The sequence below is a fragment of the Crocodylus siamensis genome, chromosome 9, assembly GCF_052110815.1.
Source record: "Crocodylus siamensis isolate JL-2025a chromosome 9, ASM5211081v1, whole genome shotgun sequence".
In the NCBI taxonomy this organism is placed as follows: domain Eukaryota; kingdom Metazoa; phylum Chordata; order Crocodylia; family Crocodylidae; genus Crocodylus; species Crocodylus siamensis.
Window position 1 is genome coordinate 17,766,525 of NC_143403.1, and position 20,112 is coordinate 17,786,636.

At 40.0% G+C, this 20,112-nt stretch overlaps 1 protein-coding gene across 8 annotated transcripts in view; it reads left to right on the top strand.

Moving 5' to 3' along the window:
• Positions 1 to 20,112, top strand: part of ANKRD27 (ankyrin repeat domain 27) — a 77,260-nt gene that overhangs the window by 9,695 nt on the left and 47,453 nt on the right. For 6 of the 8 annotated variants that reach the window (XM_090062379.1, XM_090062374.1, XM_090062380.1 and 3 more), the window contains exons 2-12: positions 1,640 to 1,759; positions 7,891 to 8,001; positions 9,491 to 9,647; positions 11,020 to 11,174; positions 11,477 to 11,536; positions 11,638 to 11,691; positions 11,778 to 11,843; positions 11,942 to 12,018; positions 12,446 to 12,567; positions 13,027 to 13,105; positions 15,817 to 15,949. In XM_090062379.1, the coding sequence (XP_089918505.1) occupies positions 1,658 to 1,759; positions 7,891 to 8,001; positions 9,491 to 9,647; positions 11,020 to 11,174; positions 11,477 to 11,536; positions 11,638 to 11,691; positions 11,778 to 11,843; positions 11,942 to 12,018; positions 12,446 to 12,567; positions 13,027 to 13,105; positions 15,817 to 15,949 (1,116 nt within the window). In that variant the 5' untranslated portion in view covers positions 1,640 to 1,657. Of the gene's footprint in view, positions 1 to 1,639; positions 1,760 to 7,890; positions 8,002 to 9,490; positions 9,648 to 11,019; positions 11,175 to 11,476; positions 11,537 to 11,626; positions 11,692 to 11,777; positions 11,844 to 11,941; positions 12,019 to 12,445; positions 12,568 to 13,026; positions 13,106 to 15,816; positions 15,950 to 20,112 lie in introns of those variants that run through there. The other 2 variants (XM_090062377.1, XM_090062382.1) reach the window with 2 other exon arrangements.

The following is a 20,112-nucleotide window of genomic DNA, read 5'->3' on the forward strand; positions in this document are numbered from 1 at the left end:
TTTTTTGTTGTTGGTAGCATGTCGTTTGTTCCACCCACCTCCCTTTGTGACTACAACTGAAAATCTCAATCTACAGTCTGTATTGGATAGAGCTCTTCAAACACTGTGTGCGTGGTGGGGGGTGGGGCAGGTAACAAATCTACTTCCCCATGTGACCTATGTCTGTTTTGAAGACTTGAGCAAACTGCACTTCTAATAACATCCCTAAGTATGTATTTAACAGCCCTTATTTGCTAAAAAGTGCCAAAAATGATGCAAAGTTTCCCTTTTGAGCAGAACTGTTGGCCTCTAGTCTGGTCAACCTTAATCACCTATCAAAACTAAGAGTCTTTCCCCAGGGATGGGGTGTGCTCTCTGAATTTGCTAAGGAGCCTTGTGATTGGGAGACCTCCTGCAAGTGATGTTTCACTAGCTGTTTTGCAATGCTGATTCTGTAGCTATTGTAGTGGAGTGAAGGGGAAGCAGATTTTCTGATCAGTGCACTAGTAGCTTTCCTCAGGCACTGGTAATCTTGTTTGGCCTACAGGATTTCCTTGCCTGGGAGAGCAGAAATAAGTAATTCTGGAGGCACCATAATGAGTCTCAAACTTACTTGTAGTGTAGAATTTGTTGGCAGTACAGCAGGAAGCTGTAACTCAACATGGGGCTTTGGTGTCTTTCAAAAGAAAACGTTGTGAAAAGCTAATACGAGTTCTTTTTATTTTATTGAAACTTACCAGAGGTGCAGGAACAGGGTATGTAACCTTGTTGACCAAATGAATGTTAAGAAGCCTCAGTCAGTGGTACATAAATATTTTAATAATTATTATGTTGAAGTCTTACCTCCCTCTTTTCCTAAAAGTGGTTATCAGATTTTAGTAATACTTCTGTTATCTTCTTAAGACTTTTTTATTTTCTCTCTCCCTGTCTCCTGCTTTGCTATTTTTTCCCTACTTAGCTGAAGAGAGCATAATAGAAAGTGTTTTAAACTTAGTATGATGGATTAACAATTCTCATGTAATCCGTGTTACTTATTATAGGAATGTTAATGTTTTATCATGGAAAATTCTTTTCCAGGAGGAACAAAAGTAGAATGGTTTTGTATTACTGTCATTGTATCAAAGCCAAAATAATTAGAGCACAGATTTCTTGCATAGAAATGGCCACTAAGTTTTACTAATCAATAGAAATGCATATTATTGCAGTGATGCCTTAGTACTGGTTGAAACATGCAATTACAAATAGTTTTTTATTATTGGTCAAGTTCCAGGTCCCCAGTGGTTTGTGCTATGCAGATGAATTGGTGATAGTTCCTGCCCCCACAGCTGTCTACTTAACAGACACAAAGTGGTTTTAACAGTTGAAAGAATTGGGAAGGTATGACAGTAATAGGAAGTGTGCTAGTTGTGAAGTCTTGTTGTGCAATTGTGATTCTGAATATTTCTTGTGTTAGAATTAGTTGTTCATGTCAGGACACCATATGTGCTGGAGGGTAGTTTTATACTAAGATTTAGGAAACTTTCTTTCTGTTTTTAAATAAAGTCAGCAGGCCCACTGTTCAGCTTTCCTAAATATTATAAAAGCTCAGTATATAAGCTAACTGGAATATGCTTCTTACAAAATATCAACAATCCCTTTTTTCCATTTGAATCTATTCTAGAAAATCTCTGAAGTCCATATGGCTATGTATGATGAAGATCTCTTGAAAAACCCTTTTTATCTGGCCCTTCAGAAACGTCGTCCTGACCTCTGCAGCAAAGTTGCGGAATTCCATGGTATTGTAAGTAAAGAAACTTTTTGCTATTATTTTGGAAAAAGCCCATGTTTTTCTGCATCTGAATCCAGTAGTTGGGTATATGCATGCACTCTCCATGGTATTGTGGAAGCATTTGAGCAAGTTGGCAAATTATCTTAAATTAAAATTGCTCTGTGTAGAATTCATTTTATTGCTTCAACATTAAAATTCCATGAGAGAGAATGCATAAGACTAATAGATGAGAATTTGATGGGCTTTCACTCTCTAAAGGGATTTCTATATGTTCTTCTGGGTCCTTCTGTGAACTATAAAATAACTGCCTGCTGTGTTGCTTATTTGTAAACAGTAGCATCAGTCCCATGTGAAAGAGTGAAGTTTCTGGTTTGCAAGGGAAAGGGAATAAGCTATTGCTTTGTGACATGAGGCTGTTACTTTATAAACAGCACATACACATTACTGAATGTGAGTGAAGCCTGAAGATCTGTCAAATCAGGCTTCCATTCTGTTCTTTCTTTATCTACTACTTCCACTTTTAATTTGGCTTCTAAAGGCTTGTTCCAAAACTTATTGAAGTCTATGGACATCTTGTCACTGACTTCAATGATCAGGTCTTTTGGAGCCTCTACGTTATGGCCTCCACCAATTTATGGATGAACTGTTGCCTGTCTGTATCTACAGGCTTTCACCAATGTTGCTAAATTCTTCTCATCATATCCATTTACAGTGATCAAGCTGTGAATATAGATCTTTAAGTTCAAGACTTCCCTGTTTATTGTGGCTCATACAAAGTTTCATGATTAGTAGGATTGGAAGGGATCTGAGCAGATCCTCAAGTCTGATCCTCTGCTATGGCAGGAAAGAGTACTGGGGTCAAATGACCCCAGCAAGGTGATTGTCTAGCCTTGTCTTAAAGACCCCCAGAGTAGGAACCAGCACCACTTCACTTGGAAGTTGGTTCCAGTTCCTAGACGCCCTGACAGTGAAGTAGCGCCTCCTGATGTCTAATCTGAATTTACCCTCTGCCTGCTTGTGACCATTATTTCTAGTCACTCCTGGTTGTGCTTAGGGGAACAGGGACCACCCCCAATGCCTGCTGGTCCCCTCTGACTAGTTTGTAACAGGCCACTAGAGTCCCTCCATAGCCTTCTCTTGTGGAGACTGAAGAGGTTCAGGTCCCGTAGCCTCTCCTCGTAGGGCTTGCCCTGCTGCCCCCTGATCATGAGTGGCCCTCCTCTGGACCCTCTTCATGTTGTCCACATCCCTCCTGAAGTGCAGTGCCCAGAACTGGACACAGTACTCCCAACTGCGGCCTGACCAGTGTTGCATAGAGGGGGGGGATCACCTCCTTGGATCTCCTTAAAATGCATCTGTGGATGCATGACAAGGTGCGGTTGGCTTTACTGACTGCGTCCCTACACTGCTGGCCCATGTTCATCTTGGCATCAATGATAACTCCAAGATCCTTTTCTGCCTCTGCACTGACAAGAAGGGAGCTCCCCAACCTGTAGGTATGGTGCTGGTTCTTCCTCCCCAGGTGCATCACCTCACTTGTCAGTGTTGAAACCCATCCTGTTCTCATCCGCCCACCCCTGTAACCTGTCTAGGTCTGATTGTAGCCTGTTCCTTCCTTCTAATGTGCCCACTTGCCCCCACATCTTAGTGTTATCAGCAAATTTGAACAGGATGCTTTTTACCCCCTTGTCCAAGTCACTGATGAAGATGTTGAACAGTGTGGGCCCGAGGACTGAGCCTTGCAGGACCCCACTGCCCACATCCCTCCAGGTTGAAAATAATACAGAATTTAGCGGTTCCTATTTTTAGAAGCATGTGGCTGGCTGTTCCAAAACTTGTTCCCATTTAAAAATCTATAAATTGGTTTCTTGTGAAGCTTCATATTAAATTTTTGTTTGTTGTGGGTTTTTTGTTTTGTTTTTTTTATTTAGTACCTTCAAAAAGCATGACTAAAAATGTACTTCCTTTATCTTGCATTTTATTTTCTGGCTGTCCTTACAGGTCTGGCTAAAATAGATGCCTAGCATTCTGCCATAATTAGAACTTTGAGATGCTGGGAGCCAGAGCATTTTGCAATGGTCTTTTCTCCTCACAATATTAAAACTTCTCTTCTGGCATTAAAACATCAACTAAGAACTGAAAATGTGTTCATGGTGGCTTTTACCTCTGTTTTTTGAAGTACTTGCAAATAAGATAGGGTATTCAGTAGCTTTTCTAAGAATAGTGGTGACTCCTATGAATGGTGGTGAAGTGTCCAGACATGAGATGTGAATGTAATGACAAGGCCGTGCAGAAGCTGTTTTGCAAATGCAAGTGAAAATGACTGACAGCGGTAGGTATTCTGAACACTGGTTTTAACCCTGCTTACAGCTGGCCTAGACCAAGCATATCAACTTTTAAAATGCTGTCATTATCAGCACTGATAGACATGAAATTTTTGTAGAAGAAATCACCCTAACACATGAACAACTTTTTCTGCGTGGTTTTAAAAAAAAAAAAAAAAAAAGGTTAACCTTCCCCAATGATCTTGGCTTCTGTCTGATGTACGTAAAGCCATATTTAGAGGAAGCATTCTAATTGTAAATAGGTGACATAACTTGCTTATTCTTGTCCTGTTTAAGCATTTATTAGCCTTGATGAAGAAAGTCCGTCAGTCCCAGCCTTTCCTTTTGAATATATTTGTTGAGGTTTCTCCCATGATTAGTTTGTGTTAGAAAGTTTCAAAGTTAAAATGCGAGACCTAAGTTTTCTAATGGGCGAGTGATCTGTGGCATACAGAATATGCGGGGTTGGAAAACATGGTGGTTAATTAGTCATAAAATAGGTGAGGAAATGTTAAGCTGAAAATCAGTGAAGCTTATATTTGCGTTTTTATTCTAACTATCTGGCTTCTGGCAGGGGGGAGAAGAGCAGAATCTTCATTATGTACAATCTCTCTGAAATTGGTATTGCTAATCCTTTTTTTATAACTTTTTTCCCCTCCCCAGAGATGATCAGGGGTCCTATGCTGTGCCCAGTTTTTAAATAAAGGAGTTTGTGCACAGCATTTCTGAAATAACTTTACTTTGGAAACCTATTCTGATATTATATCTTGTAAGGTTCCCTAACTATGGCAGCTGCAATACTAGCTTCCCCCGCTCCCATTACTGAATTTTAAAATTTGCAACAATTTTAAAATAAAAAATCCTTGTAATTCTGTACATTTTAAAAGAATAAATAAGAACCATACTGTAGTATATGGGTATTTTATTTTTGTTGGCAAAAGAGGCTTTTCTAAGCAGAGAGCAATTGCAGAATTCTGAGGGGGTCTAAAAGTAAAGTAGTATTTTGATAAATGTAGATATCTGCAGAAATTGCACTTGCCACTAACTTTAAGTGTGCTTTGTGGCTTGTTTCAAGTCTGACCACCTTGCAGAGGTGACTACTGCTGCTAATGGTTTTGCTTTTTTATGCTCCAGAACAAATGCTTTTACTCTTGAGTAGTGCTGACATTTCCAGAGAAAGTAATGCTCTTATCTCAAGAGTAGAAATGCTTCTGAAGTAAGCCTGTCTTTCAATATTAGGAGGCTTTTAGTGAGGAAGAACTGAATCTTCATGCTCTTATTACTTTTGACAATAAGTGAAGGCCTTCCTTTTTTAGTTGGTTGTGTAGAATTAAAAAATTAATCAAGGTGACCGTCAGCCTTTGGCTGCAGAGTTGACCTCATGCCCCTTTTCCTTCCAAAATAAACTTGTCCTGTTGGATCATGAAGGTTGATTAGCATGTGTGGAGTAAAAAGATGCATCAGGATATGTCCTTAAAGGCATGCTGACTGGCGGTGGTCAGTAGGGGAGAGAGATTACTCCATGCTGACCAGTCTATCATGGAGTAATTACTTTCAAGCTGTGTGCAATTTAAGCAAAACCTCAAAGTTATGTGAAACCTGTGGTGCTGATTTGCTTGCAAAATTTTTCTGGTGCTTCTGTCGTACTCCTAGTTAAAGCTTTCAATGCTTTTTGCTTGTGTTTTATTGTATGGTGTGGTAGCTTCCTGCCAAAGGTTAACCCCTTGCGTGCTTTGCCCAGGGGACCTTTAGACTTGCAATATGTTGGGGTTCTTAAAGGAAGCTTTTTTTTTTTTTATCAAAGATGTGCTTTTGTTTGGATTATACAGGGGAATTTCGTAGTTGCAAGTGGAAAGGTGAGATGGGTGTTTGACCATATTTTCTGGGTTAAGTTCCTTCCTTTTTAATTTTCAACATGCAAAGGCCATTGGGACTTTGATATATACTCCACACCTTGGGTTATGTTCTATTTTCTCTAGGTAAAATATCTTCATGTGACCCTAATGTTTCCTGTCACTGATGGTGCCGATGATCTCATGCTCTCCTATGCTCCACTAGTTTTGTACATCTTTTGTGTTGTCTTAAGTTCATCAGATGAAATTTCTAATTTACCTTACAGCTTCAAAGTAACATTTTCTAGTAACAGGGTGGCAACTTCATTTGGGGAATAAATGTCTAAAAGCTGTATAATCTAAACTTTTTCTTAATTTAGTTAATAATTGCTTTGGCTATCCTTATAAAAGTCAGCTGACCTTTCGCTTTATTAAACTATGGCTTTCACACTAGATCAAATTCAGGGAGGGTTTGTTGTGCTCTTGCTCTCACTGTTGCTCCCTCCCCCGCAACCTTTTGAAGCTTGGGGGTTAATAGATGGTGTTGTTCAAAACATTTGTGCAACTGAAAGATGTATTCTTGGAGAAAAGTACATTCAGGAACAAAAGCAAGCCCATTTATGTGCAGTTATTTCTACATATATTTGTATGTATATTTGTATTTCAGATGTTGGTTTGTGTAAAGTAGCGGACTAAATCTAGAAGGAAAGGCTATGTAATGAAAACTCAAGTCATGAGGGTTGGAAGCAATGACATGCAAAATGTTATCCTTTCCTAGCTGTCAAAGGCTCTTTTTTTGGTCAGTTGTACAGAATTAAATTAATCAAGGTGACCATCAAACTAAGGCCTTGCTCTAGTGCCTCTTGTGCCAATAACTTTCCAAACATGGCTGACAGACCAGTTTCTCTGATGTTCAGAACCTGGTAGGAAGCAATGAAATCATTGATTTTTATGCTCCTGCTGCCAGACAATACTTTTTAATTAGCAACTGATCTCCAAGTTGGAGCCCAGAGCAAAGTCAGGGACAGTATCCTGTTGAGTATCCCTGAGGTGTGTTGCTTCTAATTGGCTTCTGGCTATGAGGCATCTGGTACATCTGCTGAAAGCTCAGTTTGGAAGCTTTATTTTGCTGGTGTGAAATTGAAAATGTGACTAGACCATTGCCTATGAATATCAGAAAGTGATGGATGGTCTTCTGAATGGCAGAGCGGGTTCAAGTGTGATCTGGCTTGACCCCTGGCTGGAGAAGCTGTCTGTGTGGTGACTTTGCATGCTAGGTAGGGGGCTGATGGTGCTCTATTTATTTAGTTACTTTTGTAGAGCTGTAACTTATAGCTCTACAAAAAAAGTTTGGGGCCTATATTTGCTGTAGGTATAAAGAATGATGTTGGACTTGCTCAATATCAATACCATGCCACCTTGTAAATGCTGGAGGGTTTTGTTTTTTAAATTGCTGATGGTTCAAGTGATTGCCAGTGGGGCTGATCTGTCTCTTCCACAGATACCATAATTCACCTTCTATACTTGCATCTTCTAATTTGTTAATAGGAGGTGTCTCTACCCTGCTGCTTGTCTTCCCAATGGTATTATCTTCTGTTGATCTTTTACTTGGCCTTTACTGACTAAAACACTTGGTGTGTGCTCTTATCTACCTAGTGTTGGCCTCTAATTTCTAAACATCAAACGGGTGTCTTGCTAGAGAGAGTACTACTCTGAGTACAAAAAAAAAGCCTAGTAGCCTGTTACTTGTATGGTTAGGCTAACATAACCAAATAGAAAACAATTCTCTTGCTTTGTGACTTTTTGGGGATGTGGTGCTAACCTTGGTTATGGTCGTTTACTAATTTTCTGAAAAGAACATTCTTGCCACCTATGCAACAAACCAGCCTATCAAATCTGAGTTGTGGGGCAAGGATACTTTGGCCCTGGGGAAGCTGGCATGCTGCTTTATGAAGAGTCCACCTGACTGATTTGATTGTTTCTCCAGGTATTAATACCATGCAAAGGAAGCCTCTCGAGCAACAACCTGCCCAGCTGTCAGTTTGACTCCTATGTTCTAAAGCCAGTGGAAGAACGCTTTCAGACCTTAAATGGAAAGGTAGTCTCCTGTAAAATGTGTACTTTACAGTGGGTGGCTCCAGCCAGTTGGTAGACAGGAGCGCAGATACGTCCCATGGCAGGCAGCAATTTAAAAAGTACAACCCAATTGTTAGAACAGATCATTGGATGGCTGAGGATTTCTCTTCTCTTCCTCACTCCTGCTCTGGCATACAATCTATTGCTAAACAAATTATTTGGAAATAACTATATAGCTGGGAGAGTTCATTGGGCAAGCTTTCAGCCACCTGCCCAGAGAACTGGTTTGTTCTGCCCCCAAAAAGGCAGCAGCACAGGTTTCAGTAATTCAGTGATGGAACTCAGCCAGTTCTTTCCTATGGGTTTGTTATTGCTGAATAAGGTATTGTCCACTTGCACTATTAAAGCACATTTTGCCTTATCTAAAATAAAGTGAGACGACGTAATCATATTACTATATGTTCATTCTTGCTTGTGTTCGCTCGCCAATGTCTCGCTTTTATTTATATAAATATATAGTTTTTAATAAATGGTATTGCCAAAAAGTCCTGCCTTAAGTAGTGTTACAGTAGCAGCAAACCTACAGTGTTATATAACGACATCAAGCCAAGTGAATTTCCCTGATCTCGCATCCAGATAGATTTAACTTGTCATCTCTAAAACTACACTTCCTACCTGCAGTCTGTTCTGTCCATGAGTCCTTAGCAGAATTCAAGCTCTTACTGGAGCTATACTTGTAAAGGTAGGAGGAGAAAAGTATCCAGAAAAAGTAGCCAGGCTGCTTGAATGACATGACGTTGAGCCCTGAATAATTTTTCTTTTGCTTAAACGTTCTTTTGTTGTATTCTGTGATATTTAAGTCAAGAAAGAAAGTGTATGCAAAGTAAAGGTAGCAGTCATACGAATAGCAGACAGAGGGGAGTCTTGCTGGGTGTAGGTTAATATATGTTAGAGGAGCCTTTTTCTTGGTTTAGAGTTGGATATAAAATTGCTGTTTTTAGCCAATGCAATAATCGCAGTCCACTCCTCTTTAAAGTTTCTGTACACTGAAATTAAAAAAAAAATAAATAAAAAAATACTAAAATGCATAAGACAAATGAGGACACGCATTGCAGTTGGTAAGACTAACACTTTCTAGAAAGGTTTAGGCAGTGATGTTCCTAACTAACATGAAAGGTTTAGGCAGGAAGTTTAACATGATGACCTTCTGAGGTCCCTACCAGCCCTACTTTTTGTATCTTTTTTTGAAAGTGGCTAGGTATTTGTGACTAGAATTTGATGCCCCTTGTGAAGGGACTTAACTCTTAGAAAATGCCCCAAAATCAGGACCTAAAAATATTTTAAGGATAAACTAGTTTTCTATTCTAGCAAACTTCTGTGCTCTTCATCTAGAGTACAGAACTATGTATTGAAAGTGCAAAGGGAACTTCTGAACCTTGTGAGTGGGGCTGTGGTGTGTGTGGAGGGTTTTTTTGTTTTTTTTTAACTTGCTTTTTTTTTTCTTATTTTAGGAAATCTTTATACAAGGCAACCTAATTATTTTAGGAACGGGCTTTAATCATAACCTGTCAGTACCAATTCTCTTTGAAGAAACCTTCTATAATGAAAAAGAAGAGAGCTTCAGCATACTGTGTATAGCTCATCCATTGGAAGAAACTGAAAGCTTAGGTGTGTACAGAAACGTCAGGAAGATGCTGACATCTTGGTTTGTGCAGCTACTGGGACAGTTGGGGAGTTTTAAGAAGCTAGTGCACTGTAAATTGACCTACTGATTATCTTGTGTTGACAATCCTCAAGTGAAGTAAAATAAATCAACTTAACTTTAAATTATGCTACATAAAAGATATTAATAATCCACCTCCTCTCCAATCACCCTGATTAGCTTTTCTTTCCTGTACTTTTGCACTTTCTGGGATGGGACAACATCTTAAAGATTATTGAAAAAAATTTTCTTCCCCATCAAAAAGATTCAGGTTTTTCAGAGCATACGAGATATTGCCAGGCAGAATAATTTTTGCTACTTGTAGTGTCCCTTTATATACTCTTTGGAAATTAGATTGCAGGGGAGAAAGGTATTTATAGTGGATCTCAATAATAAATGGCGATCTTCTTTGACTAGACTCAGGACCAAACAGATGTCCTCAGCTGTTCTGGCTGGACATGGACTTTCCATTCCAAGGGCTAAAAGATGTTGCCCAGTCTGTCTAGGAGTTGTGGAAGATACTATCCACTATGTTTTAGAATGTGTCCATTATAGAAAGAACAAGGAGAGCCTATTTATTACTGTTCTTGCAGAAACTCATGCATTTTTCAAACAGAAATCAATCTGGCTTTTACAGCAAACAGATCCAAATTTAGTAAACCATCTTTCAATTTTTGGTTATAAGGCTGAGGGGATTGGTTAAATCTCCATTATTACTGATATGAGTGATACATTTTAACAATAGATTTGATTTTGTCTCAATTTTGGATCTATGCACAAACATAAATTCATGGCTTGATTTATTACTATATTTATATTAATGTTTTAATGTTGGTGGGCTCTATTTTTAGTATAATATTTGTAGCTTGGTTATTTTGTTTGAGTTTATTTATGTCATGTTTGTATGTGTTATGTTATGTCATTTTTGGGAGCATGGCATTTAGCCAGAATCCTTAATAAATTGAATTTAAATTGAAAAAATTGAAGAAAAAAATCAGCTTAACATTACTTCTTAAATTCTGATCAAATGGGTCGACAGAGGGCTTTATTGCAATCACTTTAAAGTCATACCTCTTCATTTAGATTAACTTTCCAGTTTGTCACTACCAACAAGTCTGATGTAGTCAACCACCTTAAAATAAAAAAGCTGTAATGGCTTCAAGTTTGTACTTTTACAAACTTACAGAAGAAGAAAAGCTGAATGTGGAGTTGTAGCCATGTTGGTCTAAGGACATAGGCAGACAAGGTTCTTTTGGGTAAATAAAAGGTACTGCATTTACACAAAGAACCTACTTTACAAACTGAATGTTGTGTACTAACACCTGGTTTTCATTTCAGAAGAAGCTACAACATCATCAGGTTCCTATTCCCTGAAAAATATTGAGGATGTGAGAGACTTCTTAGGAAGACATTCTGAAAGATTTGACAAATACATAGCATCTTTCCATAGAACTTTTAAAGAACATGAAAGAAAAAGTCTACGACACTACATAGTCAGTATCTTGCTTTTATAACTCTAGAACTTTTAATCAAATATCTAAATCAAGGTAACTTTTTAGTATTTTAGATTGACCAGAAAAGCTTTGGGAACAAACTTTTATTCATAAATAGAATTGTGAAAGTGGGAGAGGGTTTAGCTGTGAAGAATTATGATCTCACTTTTTTTTTAGATAAGGTAAAATGCACTTTAATAGTGCAGATGGACAGTCCTATAGATTTGTTGTTGCTGAATAAGGTAAACAGCTGGCTGAGTTCCATCACTGCATTACTGAAACCTGTGCTGCCTTTTTTTTAGGATTCTGTTAATGCACTTTATACCAAATGCCTCCAGCATCTTCTGCGGGATTCTCACTTGGTAAGTACTGGTTCAGTAAATATATACTCTACAAATGTACTGATCAAGTGATGAGCAGTTATTTACATCAATTTCATGTATAATTTTTCCTGATGCTCTAGAGGATGCTTGCAAAGCAGGAACCTCAGATGAATATGATTAAACAAGCAGTTGAAGTAAGTATCTGAAACTGAACAAAAACAGCATTGGGCTGCTATTATAAAAATATTGTGTACGTCTTAATTGGTGGCTTTTTCTACAGATGTATGTACACCATGATGTTTATGATCTGATCTTCAAATATGTGGGAACTATTGAGGCGAGCGAGGTAGGCTTATTCAACGCAACTAATACTAGTCAACAAAGCAGCTGGTTAAACTTGTGCAGCTTCGAAAATGTTTGTTTTCCCTTGTCCCTACTGGTTAGGATGCAGCCTTTAATAAAATTACGAGAAGCCTACAAGATCTTCAGCAAAAAGATATGGGAGTTAAGCCTGAGTTTAGGTGAGTTATCCAATGAGAGATTTCCAAATGAATTAAGTTTAATTGGATTTTTTCAGCCCAAAAGCAACCCTTCATCCCTCCTCTGGGAAGGTGACTTTGTGTCTGCACTACCCTCTGAGTCTCTTGTTTCCAAGTGCTTCCTTTGGAAAATAGTCATTAGTGCTTGATTAACCCATTACTTCCAGTAGCTTTATGCTTTTCTTTTTTCTTGTAAAAGCTGTGAATAAATCAAGTTTCAAATTTTTGAAGGAAGCTGCATGACACTGTTGCTTCAGCTCAGTTTAGACATGCAGATTCCACTCCTCCATTCTCCATGCCCCACTACTCCCCCTCCCCTTGTGCTCTAGAATACAAGTAATTACACATGCATTTGAAGAGTGAGCTTCCTAATTTGGATTTTGTACTTGCTTTTGAAAAAATATTTTAGTTTCAATATACCACGTGCAAAGCGAGAATTGGGTCAACTGAACAAATGCACTTCCCCACAACAGAAGCTGCTCTGTCTGCGAAAAGTGGTGCAAATCATTATGCAGTCTCCTAGCCAAAGAGGTTGGTATCAGTAATAGATATGTAAACAAAGTAGTTGAAAATAAGAATTTTTTTTTTAAGAGAACAGGGGAGGGGAGTGACTTTTTGCACCCTTGTGGCATTTTCCTCTGTGCTGTGTAAGTTACTTTACAGGAAAGCTTGTAGGTTGGGGACAGGCTCTGGCTGTCTTGGTAATTATGAACATGATGGAATTGCTTGAGCTCTGTCTTAGCATCTCTTCTGTGATTAGGTTTGGAGAACTACTGCACTGTTAATTGATACTTCTCTTAACGGTTGATCTTCAGAGCCTTTTTGGGTCATCTGCTAGAAATATCAGCCCCCTTGTTTAAGATATCTGAAAAGTGGCCTTTTTCTTTTTTGACACATTGGAGTTAATATACAACATACTTTAGTCTGACTTCTGTTCTTGGCTGATTGTGGCTAAATGCTTCCTTTCTGCAAATTCTTCTTTCCTTTCAGTTAATATGGAGACTGTGTGTGCAGATGACCTTCTCTCTGTCTTGCTGTATCTGCTTGTAAAAACGGAGATACCAAACTGGTATGTAACTGTCTGTTTTTGCCACAGAACTGCACTTTAGAGAAACACATTGCTGTTGAAACAAGAAATAATAAGTGGTTACATTCTGCTTTTGCCCTGTAATATGTAGGAAGAGTGGTGTAGCTTTAACCCTGAATGAAATGGCACTAATGTTGTAGTAATTTTTTTAATTGGGTTGTATTGCTTGCAGAAGCATGCAAGCCTAAGTAACATCATAACAGTTGAGTTGCACAAAACCAGTAGCTTTCCTCCCTGTATTAGGGTGCATTCCCAGGGTAGTCATGTCACTCTCATCGTGGCCATGTAGCACTCACCTCCCTACCCTTGGCTCCCTAATCTGGTTTCTCTCCCATCTGTCACACTGTTATAAATTAATATGTTTAGGAGGCTACCTTTGGGCAACCAAAGTCTAACTGTGGGTGTCTTGCTCTCCACTTCTTTCCCCCAGTCACTAGTCTGGCTGGGCAGTACAAGAGGCCTGCCTTTTGCGCTTACCCTCTCCCTCTATCCTTGGGTGGGGCCTCAGTTCTGTTGGACTCCAGCCTGCCTGAGTTTAGTTGGGCCCCCCAGCTCACCTGGGCCTCTGCCATCTGCCCCTCCCTCTGTCTTCCTCCCCGAAACAACCAAGAAAATCAGAAAAGAATAAACGAAGAAACACAGAGGAAAAACTTGCAGGGTGCTGGGCACTCTGCTCTGCAGCCTCCATACCTCTTCTCACAGTTGTCTTGGTCTACTAACAACATGAGCAGAAATAAGGAAAAGTAGACCTCAGTTGGGTTAACATGGATGGTTTTCAGGGTGCATCAGCCTCCACCTCAACCCTTCCTGGCCCTATGTAAATGGTCACCTGGATTCCCATGGGCTCCTTGTGGGTTAACGTAAACAGTTCTTGGTCCTCTGGGTGCCCACCTCTCTGGGTCCTTCCCGAGTTAATACCAAGAGTCCCCTGCCCCCAGTGCTTCTCATACATGCAGGCACTTACTTTTTTTTCCCTGGCAGGGACTCCTCAGGCAGCAGCTCCTCTTGCCAGGTTTGCATTTGTTCTGTTCTTCTGGAGGACTCCATTCTTCTTGGCCCCAGGAACCAGTTCTCTACACCCCCCCTCCCCCTTCTGCTCTAGTAGGAAGCTTATATCCCAGTCAGCCCTGCCTCCTTGATCAGCTAGCTGGCTGGGCTTCCTGCCCCAGGTATAGCTAATCTCCCCTTCCTTCTCACTGCTGTGTTTTGCAGCCAGCTGTTGGCAAGCTAGGCTCTGTAGGCAAGAATTTCTAGCCTAGTGTCAGCCATGCCTCAGGAGGTTTCTGCTCTCATTTGCAGCAGGCAGCCTCCTTCTTCCTGCTCAGCTGAGTGTCTCTTCTGGCAGCTGGGACCCATCTCCCTGGCTGACTTGGCAGGGCTTTTCCTGCTATAAGTGATTCACCACTTCCCCTTGAGGCTGTAAAAGTTCTGGCTTTAAAGGGGCTTTCTTGTTTGTTTGTCTTTTATGCCTTGATGCTCTTTTTTCCCCCTAATGGGTCAGGGCCCCTGGTTATATCTCCCCCTTGTAAAGTGGTTAAGGTACTTGTCCATAGCCAAGTACTTTCTGAAAACGCTTCGTAGTCACAACTTGGCTACCAGAAGTAGGTGACTTACTTTGAAGTCTCAATTCTGGGAGTGGTGAAGAGAAAACTCTTCCCCTAGCCCTTAAAGAAATAACAGTAAGCTTACTTCACTTTTCCTCCCCTTGTTGCCTAGACTAAATATTTTTAATAGTTCTTTCACATGTTGAACATTAATTCTAATCCTGACAATTGCTGTTTCTGCCCTGTGTGGACCTGGTATGACACAGCTTCTCTATTTTGGTTCCTAGGCTCAAGGAGACATTAAATAAACAGGTTTGGTAGAAGGAAGGTTCCTGGCATAGAGTATTGGCATGAGTTGGGACCTACCTCAATACATTACTCCTGTCTCAGCATCTAAAACCAACCCTTGCTTTCCAGCTATATGGATTAATCTTTGAGTGTTGAACAGTTGGTGGGAATGAGCATCTTGAGGGTTAATGTGACGGAAATGTACTGTTTTTTGCCATTGTGGTAATCTCTAACATTCTAATGACTTACTGCAGTATTGCAAAAATCATAAATCAAAAGTTTAAATGCATTTGAAATGTGATAATTACATTGGCATGTCCTCTGTTATCCTGGATGTGAATTGGATGGACTTTTTTTTTTCTTTAGCTGGCTTTTTATAAATCACTTGCATTTTTTTTGGAGCAGATATGACTTGGCCAACTTGGGATCGTGGAAGCTGTGTCCATACTGACTTCTAGAAGTGCTTATACCAGGCACAGTTTTGTTGTTAATCCCATGGTTTTAAGGAGTGTTCATAGGCCAGTAAAAGGAAATCGGCCCTTGTTTTGGGGTTTAGCCCACTTTCCCCAAGTTTCAAACTTCTAAAATTGCCTGTAATAGTATGACCCAATATTATTCTACCTCTTTCATGTGAAAAACCTTGAGGCTACTTCTGTTAAGGGGTTCTGTCTCCTATAGACCAGAAGAGATGTAGCAGCCATATATATTCCTGGGAGCTAGATTCATGTGCTGAAGGGATGTGCATTGTTTTCCAACTCTGTTACATCTGTCTACTTTAATTCAGGGATGAGGTGGTAGTGAAATTTTAACAATAAGCCCCTCTACATATCACTTATTACACTATCATAATTTTTATTTTAGGATGGCAAACTTGAGCTACATCAAAAACTTCAGGTTTTGCAGTTCGGCAAAGGATGAATTGGGATACTGTCTGACCTCAGTCGAGGCTGCAGTAGAATATATTCGACAAGGAAACCTCTCCGACAGACCAGCAGTAAGATATTTGACTGTCTTTTAAAGTACTTCATCTGCAACCACGTATCCCTGATGGATGGGATCTGCTTCTCTTAGTATCCCTGTGAGGATAGGAAATTAAGCATTGGCTTCATCTGTAAGATGAGAAGGGAGCTAAGGTCACTGCACTCCCCCACTTGGGAGAGGAAGGAAGTTCATGTCAGCCAGGGCCTGACCTTGATGTAGGGAAATTCAGTACAAAACTGGGGTTCTGTATTTCCCTAGGCATAAATTTGGCCTAATGTTAATGATGAAACAGTAAGCTCCTTTAGAGTGAGAGTTGAAATCTCACCTAAAAGGTGACACTTCAAAACCCAGTCCCTTTACCTTTGCCACTTGGACGGAGTTTGTTCCTGAAGTACACCTCTGAAAAGAATAGGGATCTAATACCCTAATTTCCAACCCCCCCCTTGTTTATAGTCAGTTGCATAGTAGCTGGTGCTGTACTTACTAAATCACCTAGACTACTTTTACGATGCATCTTCTGCATAATCCTAGGACACTATGGGCCACTAGTAGATTAATGTTGCTGTCTGAGACTAAATTAGCTTGTTTGTTCATAAAAGGCTTTTGGTAGGAATGAATTAATCTTCAATTCTTTCTGTCTGTTCAAGCACTGCCTAATCTTGTGTCTAGAAAACTTAATGGCATTCTCTCTGATTGGTAACAAAAAAACAATGTAATGAATCCACAAGATAGGAAAGTGCATGAGGAGTAAACAAATTAATTAGAAATATAACCTGTACATCACCTTGATGGTGAGGGAACAAGCTAACGTGGCATATTTACAAAAGATGCTGCCTGCACAGTACTGTCACAGCATAGACGGTGATAATACACTACTGTGTTGTATTATTAGGCTACTGCAGAGTAGCATCACCTAAAAGACCACTTTAATACAAGTACTAAATAAGTGTGCAGTAATGACTTCAGTAGTATCTCATGTAGGCTAGCTCCATGGCGGCAGCATTTTCAGGATATCTTTTCAAAGTAAAACTCAATTGTCCTGCTGGAGTACCTCCTTGTGTTGCTCTTTGCACATTGTTTTTAGAGTCAATGCAATAGTACCAAATTTTTGAGAGCCTATTTTAAAGCCTTTGGGTAAAGCTTACAAATTAGCAATGATATGAATTTCATCACATTATTTACAGTGCATAATGTATTTGTTAAACTTTGTGATACCAGCTTGACTTAACTTAGGGGTAATAATACTTTGTGATACTGGATAGTACAGGGGTTTGGGTTGGGTTTTTTTTTTTTTTATCACTTGCTCTTAATTCTTAACCTACCAGGGACTGGGAGTGCTGTAGGTACCATGAATTAATTTCACAGTGGGTGGGCTTGCCTTCTGTTGATTAGACTAAATCCCTATAGGTCAGTTAAGGGTGGTATTTGATGAGACTTCAGAAGCTTCCATGGTTAAGAGGGCCCCCTGAAGCTTATGTAATGTAAAGATCCATCTCACAATCTACATGTAATTAAGACTAGGCCCTAATTTTTTATCACACTGTAAGCTTCTCCATCTTGATGCATGAAAAAGAGAGATGTCATTCATGACAGCTGATGCTTTTAAAACTAACAAGGGTTCCAAGGGTTGGGGTATGTGAGTTTTCATTGTCTGCTTTCTGCAATCTGCTGTTTGTTGGATCCTCGAAACACATTTTGGAGTATCTACTTCTGCAAAACCTAGGTGTTCCCGATCTGACCTGGAAACTAACCAATGTGAATGGGACCAGAGAGAATTCAACACGTCTCAGTCTGTCTGACTACAAAGCACTGGAGTCTGGATCATGGCCTGATTTAATGGCAAAATATGCAGAGCTTGGACTGGGAGAAATTCAGGGTGTAATCTTAAAACAGCTGTTCATAGTAACTTCAAAATGATTTTTAGTATTTTTATAGTAACTTTCAATGATAATCTTTCCACAAACCGGTGGCACTTGGATGTGTTTGTATATTTAAAAAAGTCATGCTCTTTATGTAAAGAGAATATGGTATCTATGCTATTGTATTGAATCCTTCTAAAAGAAAATAAAGTGTTTAGTATTTAAAAGAGGATGTGCAGATTAGTTTTAATTTTAGACTTCTAACAAGCTTGAAGATCTACTTAATACTCCACATGTAAGAGTAGCAGTGGCTTCAGCTCATCCCAGTCAAGAAGCGCGTACAGTCCTGAATTCCCTTTCTGAAATGGGGTATGTGTGTGGAGGGGGGAGCTGTGTAGTGTGTTCTTCCCTCTCTTCTGAAAGACAGCGAGTTGAGTTGAAACACAATAGCCGCCTTTTTTTTAAAAAGGCCGCCTTGCTTCAGTTCTAAAAACCAACAAAACCCCCTTACCTTCCTTGAAACCTGGTTGCCTCCTTGAACCTCTGGTGTGATAATTTTGTTTATATGTAGGAGATCTTATTAAAACTCTCTAAACAACATAGTACTAACACCATTTCTTCAGATCCCAATCTCTCTTCTGAGAAGAAACTAATTGGTTCTTCTAGAGATCCAAATTGCGCATGAATAATGCTTCTGGAACAAAAATACTGGAGTGGTGCAGACTATAAAGGCACTGGTTGCTCTTCAGTGTGACCTGGTAGTGGCAGTTAAAAAGCTCATCTGTACTTGAACAGAGATGGAAAGCTAGAAAATACCAGTATTCTGGGTTTGGGGGTGACAGCTTTTCTCCCTGCTGCAGGAAATAAGGTTACGATTCATGAGGAATCTTTTTTCCTTGGTAGGTAGAGATTCCATCTGAATCTTCCAGCTTCCTTGCATTAAAAGTAGCTGAAGACAGGCCCTGCTTGTATGCTGAGCAGTATGCAATCTAGTGCCCATGGGTAACGGAGCTAGAAACTGGTGCACATAATAGCCGCTTCATAGTTTCTGAAAAGCAGAGCAGAAATCTCTCTTGCTTCTCTACCCCTTCTACCAGTGAGAGGGGAGATGAGACATTTGTGCACAAGGGATCCCTCCCACAGTGGTACTGCAGGTCTTAGGAGGACACAGCAACTGAATAATACTCAAAGGATTGATTCCCTAGAGTCTACAAATAATGCATTGCAATTCTCTCTGGCAGTACTTCCTGCTACTGAGTCAGAGATGTTTGGCTCTTTGTCCCTGAGCCTGGTAACCTTGCCAATCCAGGGTGCCCAGGGCTGGAAAGAAAAACAGAGAAGCTAAATGAGTAAACTACCAAACCTTGAATTTCACTGCAGGAACTCCTGCTTGAAAAATCTAACCTTGGCTACAGCAGCAGCTTCCATCAGTCAGTGTAAACCTTATCTTGTCTCTCCACTAGGCTTTAAAACAGCTGGTCATAGAAACTTTTACCCAGAGTAGCACCAATCTCTTATTAGGTGTCCCCTTGGTCTGCAAAGAAGGTCATGTTGAGTAAAGAACTGGAGGCACAGAGTTGGTGGAGCTGGGAGAGAGCCATAGCTGGAGAATGGAATTTAACAAATTGATCTTGAATAAGCATGTTGGGTGGCTGGCAAAAGAAATGGGGGCATGCAAATTGTAGCTTGCACAGATCTCGTGTCCATGTGGGTGGTCAAACTTCACAAATACTGAATACCTGTAAAACCAGAACTAAGGAGTAATACTTGTGAGCTTTCACTTGATGCATTTAGAAACTGGTAATGTGTTTTGGTTCACGGAGTCCCATTCTTCCTGGAATCAAATATACATTTCTTGGTGTAGAGTTAGCGAAAGGGAAGCTGTCTCCACTCTGAACTGTATAGACATTGTCAGTTACCATATGGGTGTCAAACTCATTTAACCCCATGGACCATGTGAATAGCACTGGGCTGCTCCATGCCCTCTGGTTTGGTGTGCTACATTTGCAGGCTGGCTCCACAGGGCAGATGTGACTTGCAGGCCACAACTTTGACACATCTGTCAGATTCACCAGCTGTTTTGCATGTCACTGGATCTTTCTCATTCTCAAACATTTGTTAGCAGCCCACAGTTGTCTGCAATTGCTGCCCATAAGAACAAAATCCCTTCTAATTAGTGATCCAGAATAGTGCTGATGGGCACTGAAGTTGGTTTATAATATCTTTGACTGTCTCAGTCCAGAGATAAGTGACACATGCCTATGATTTATTTAACTTCTGGAAAAACAGTCTCAGTTAGCTGACTGCAGTATAAGCA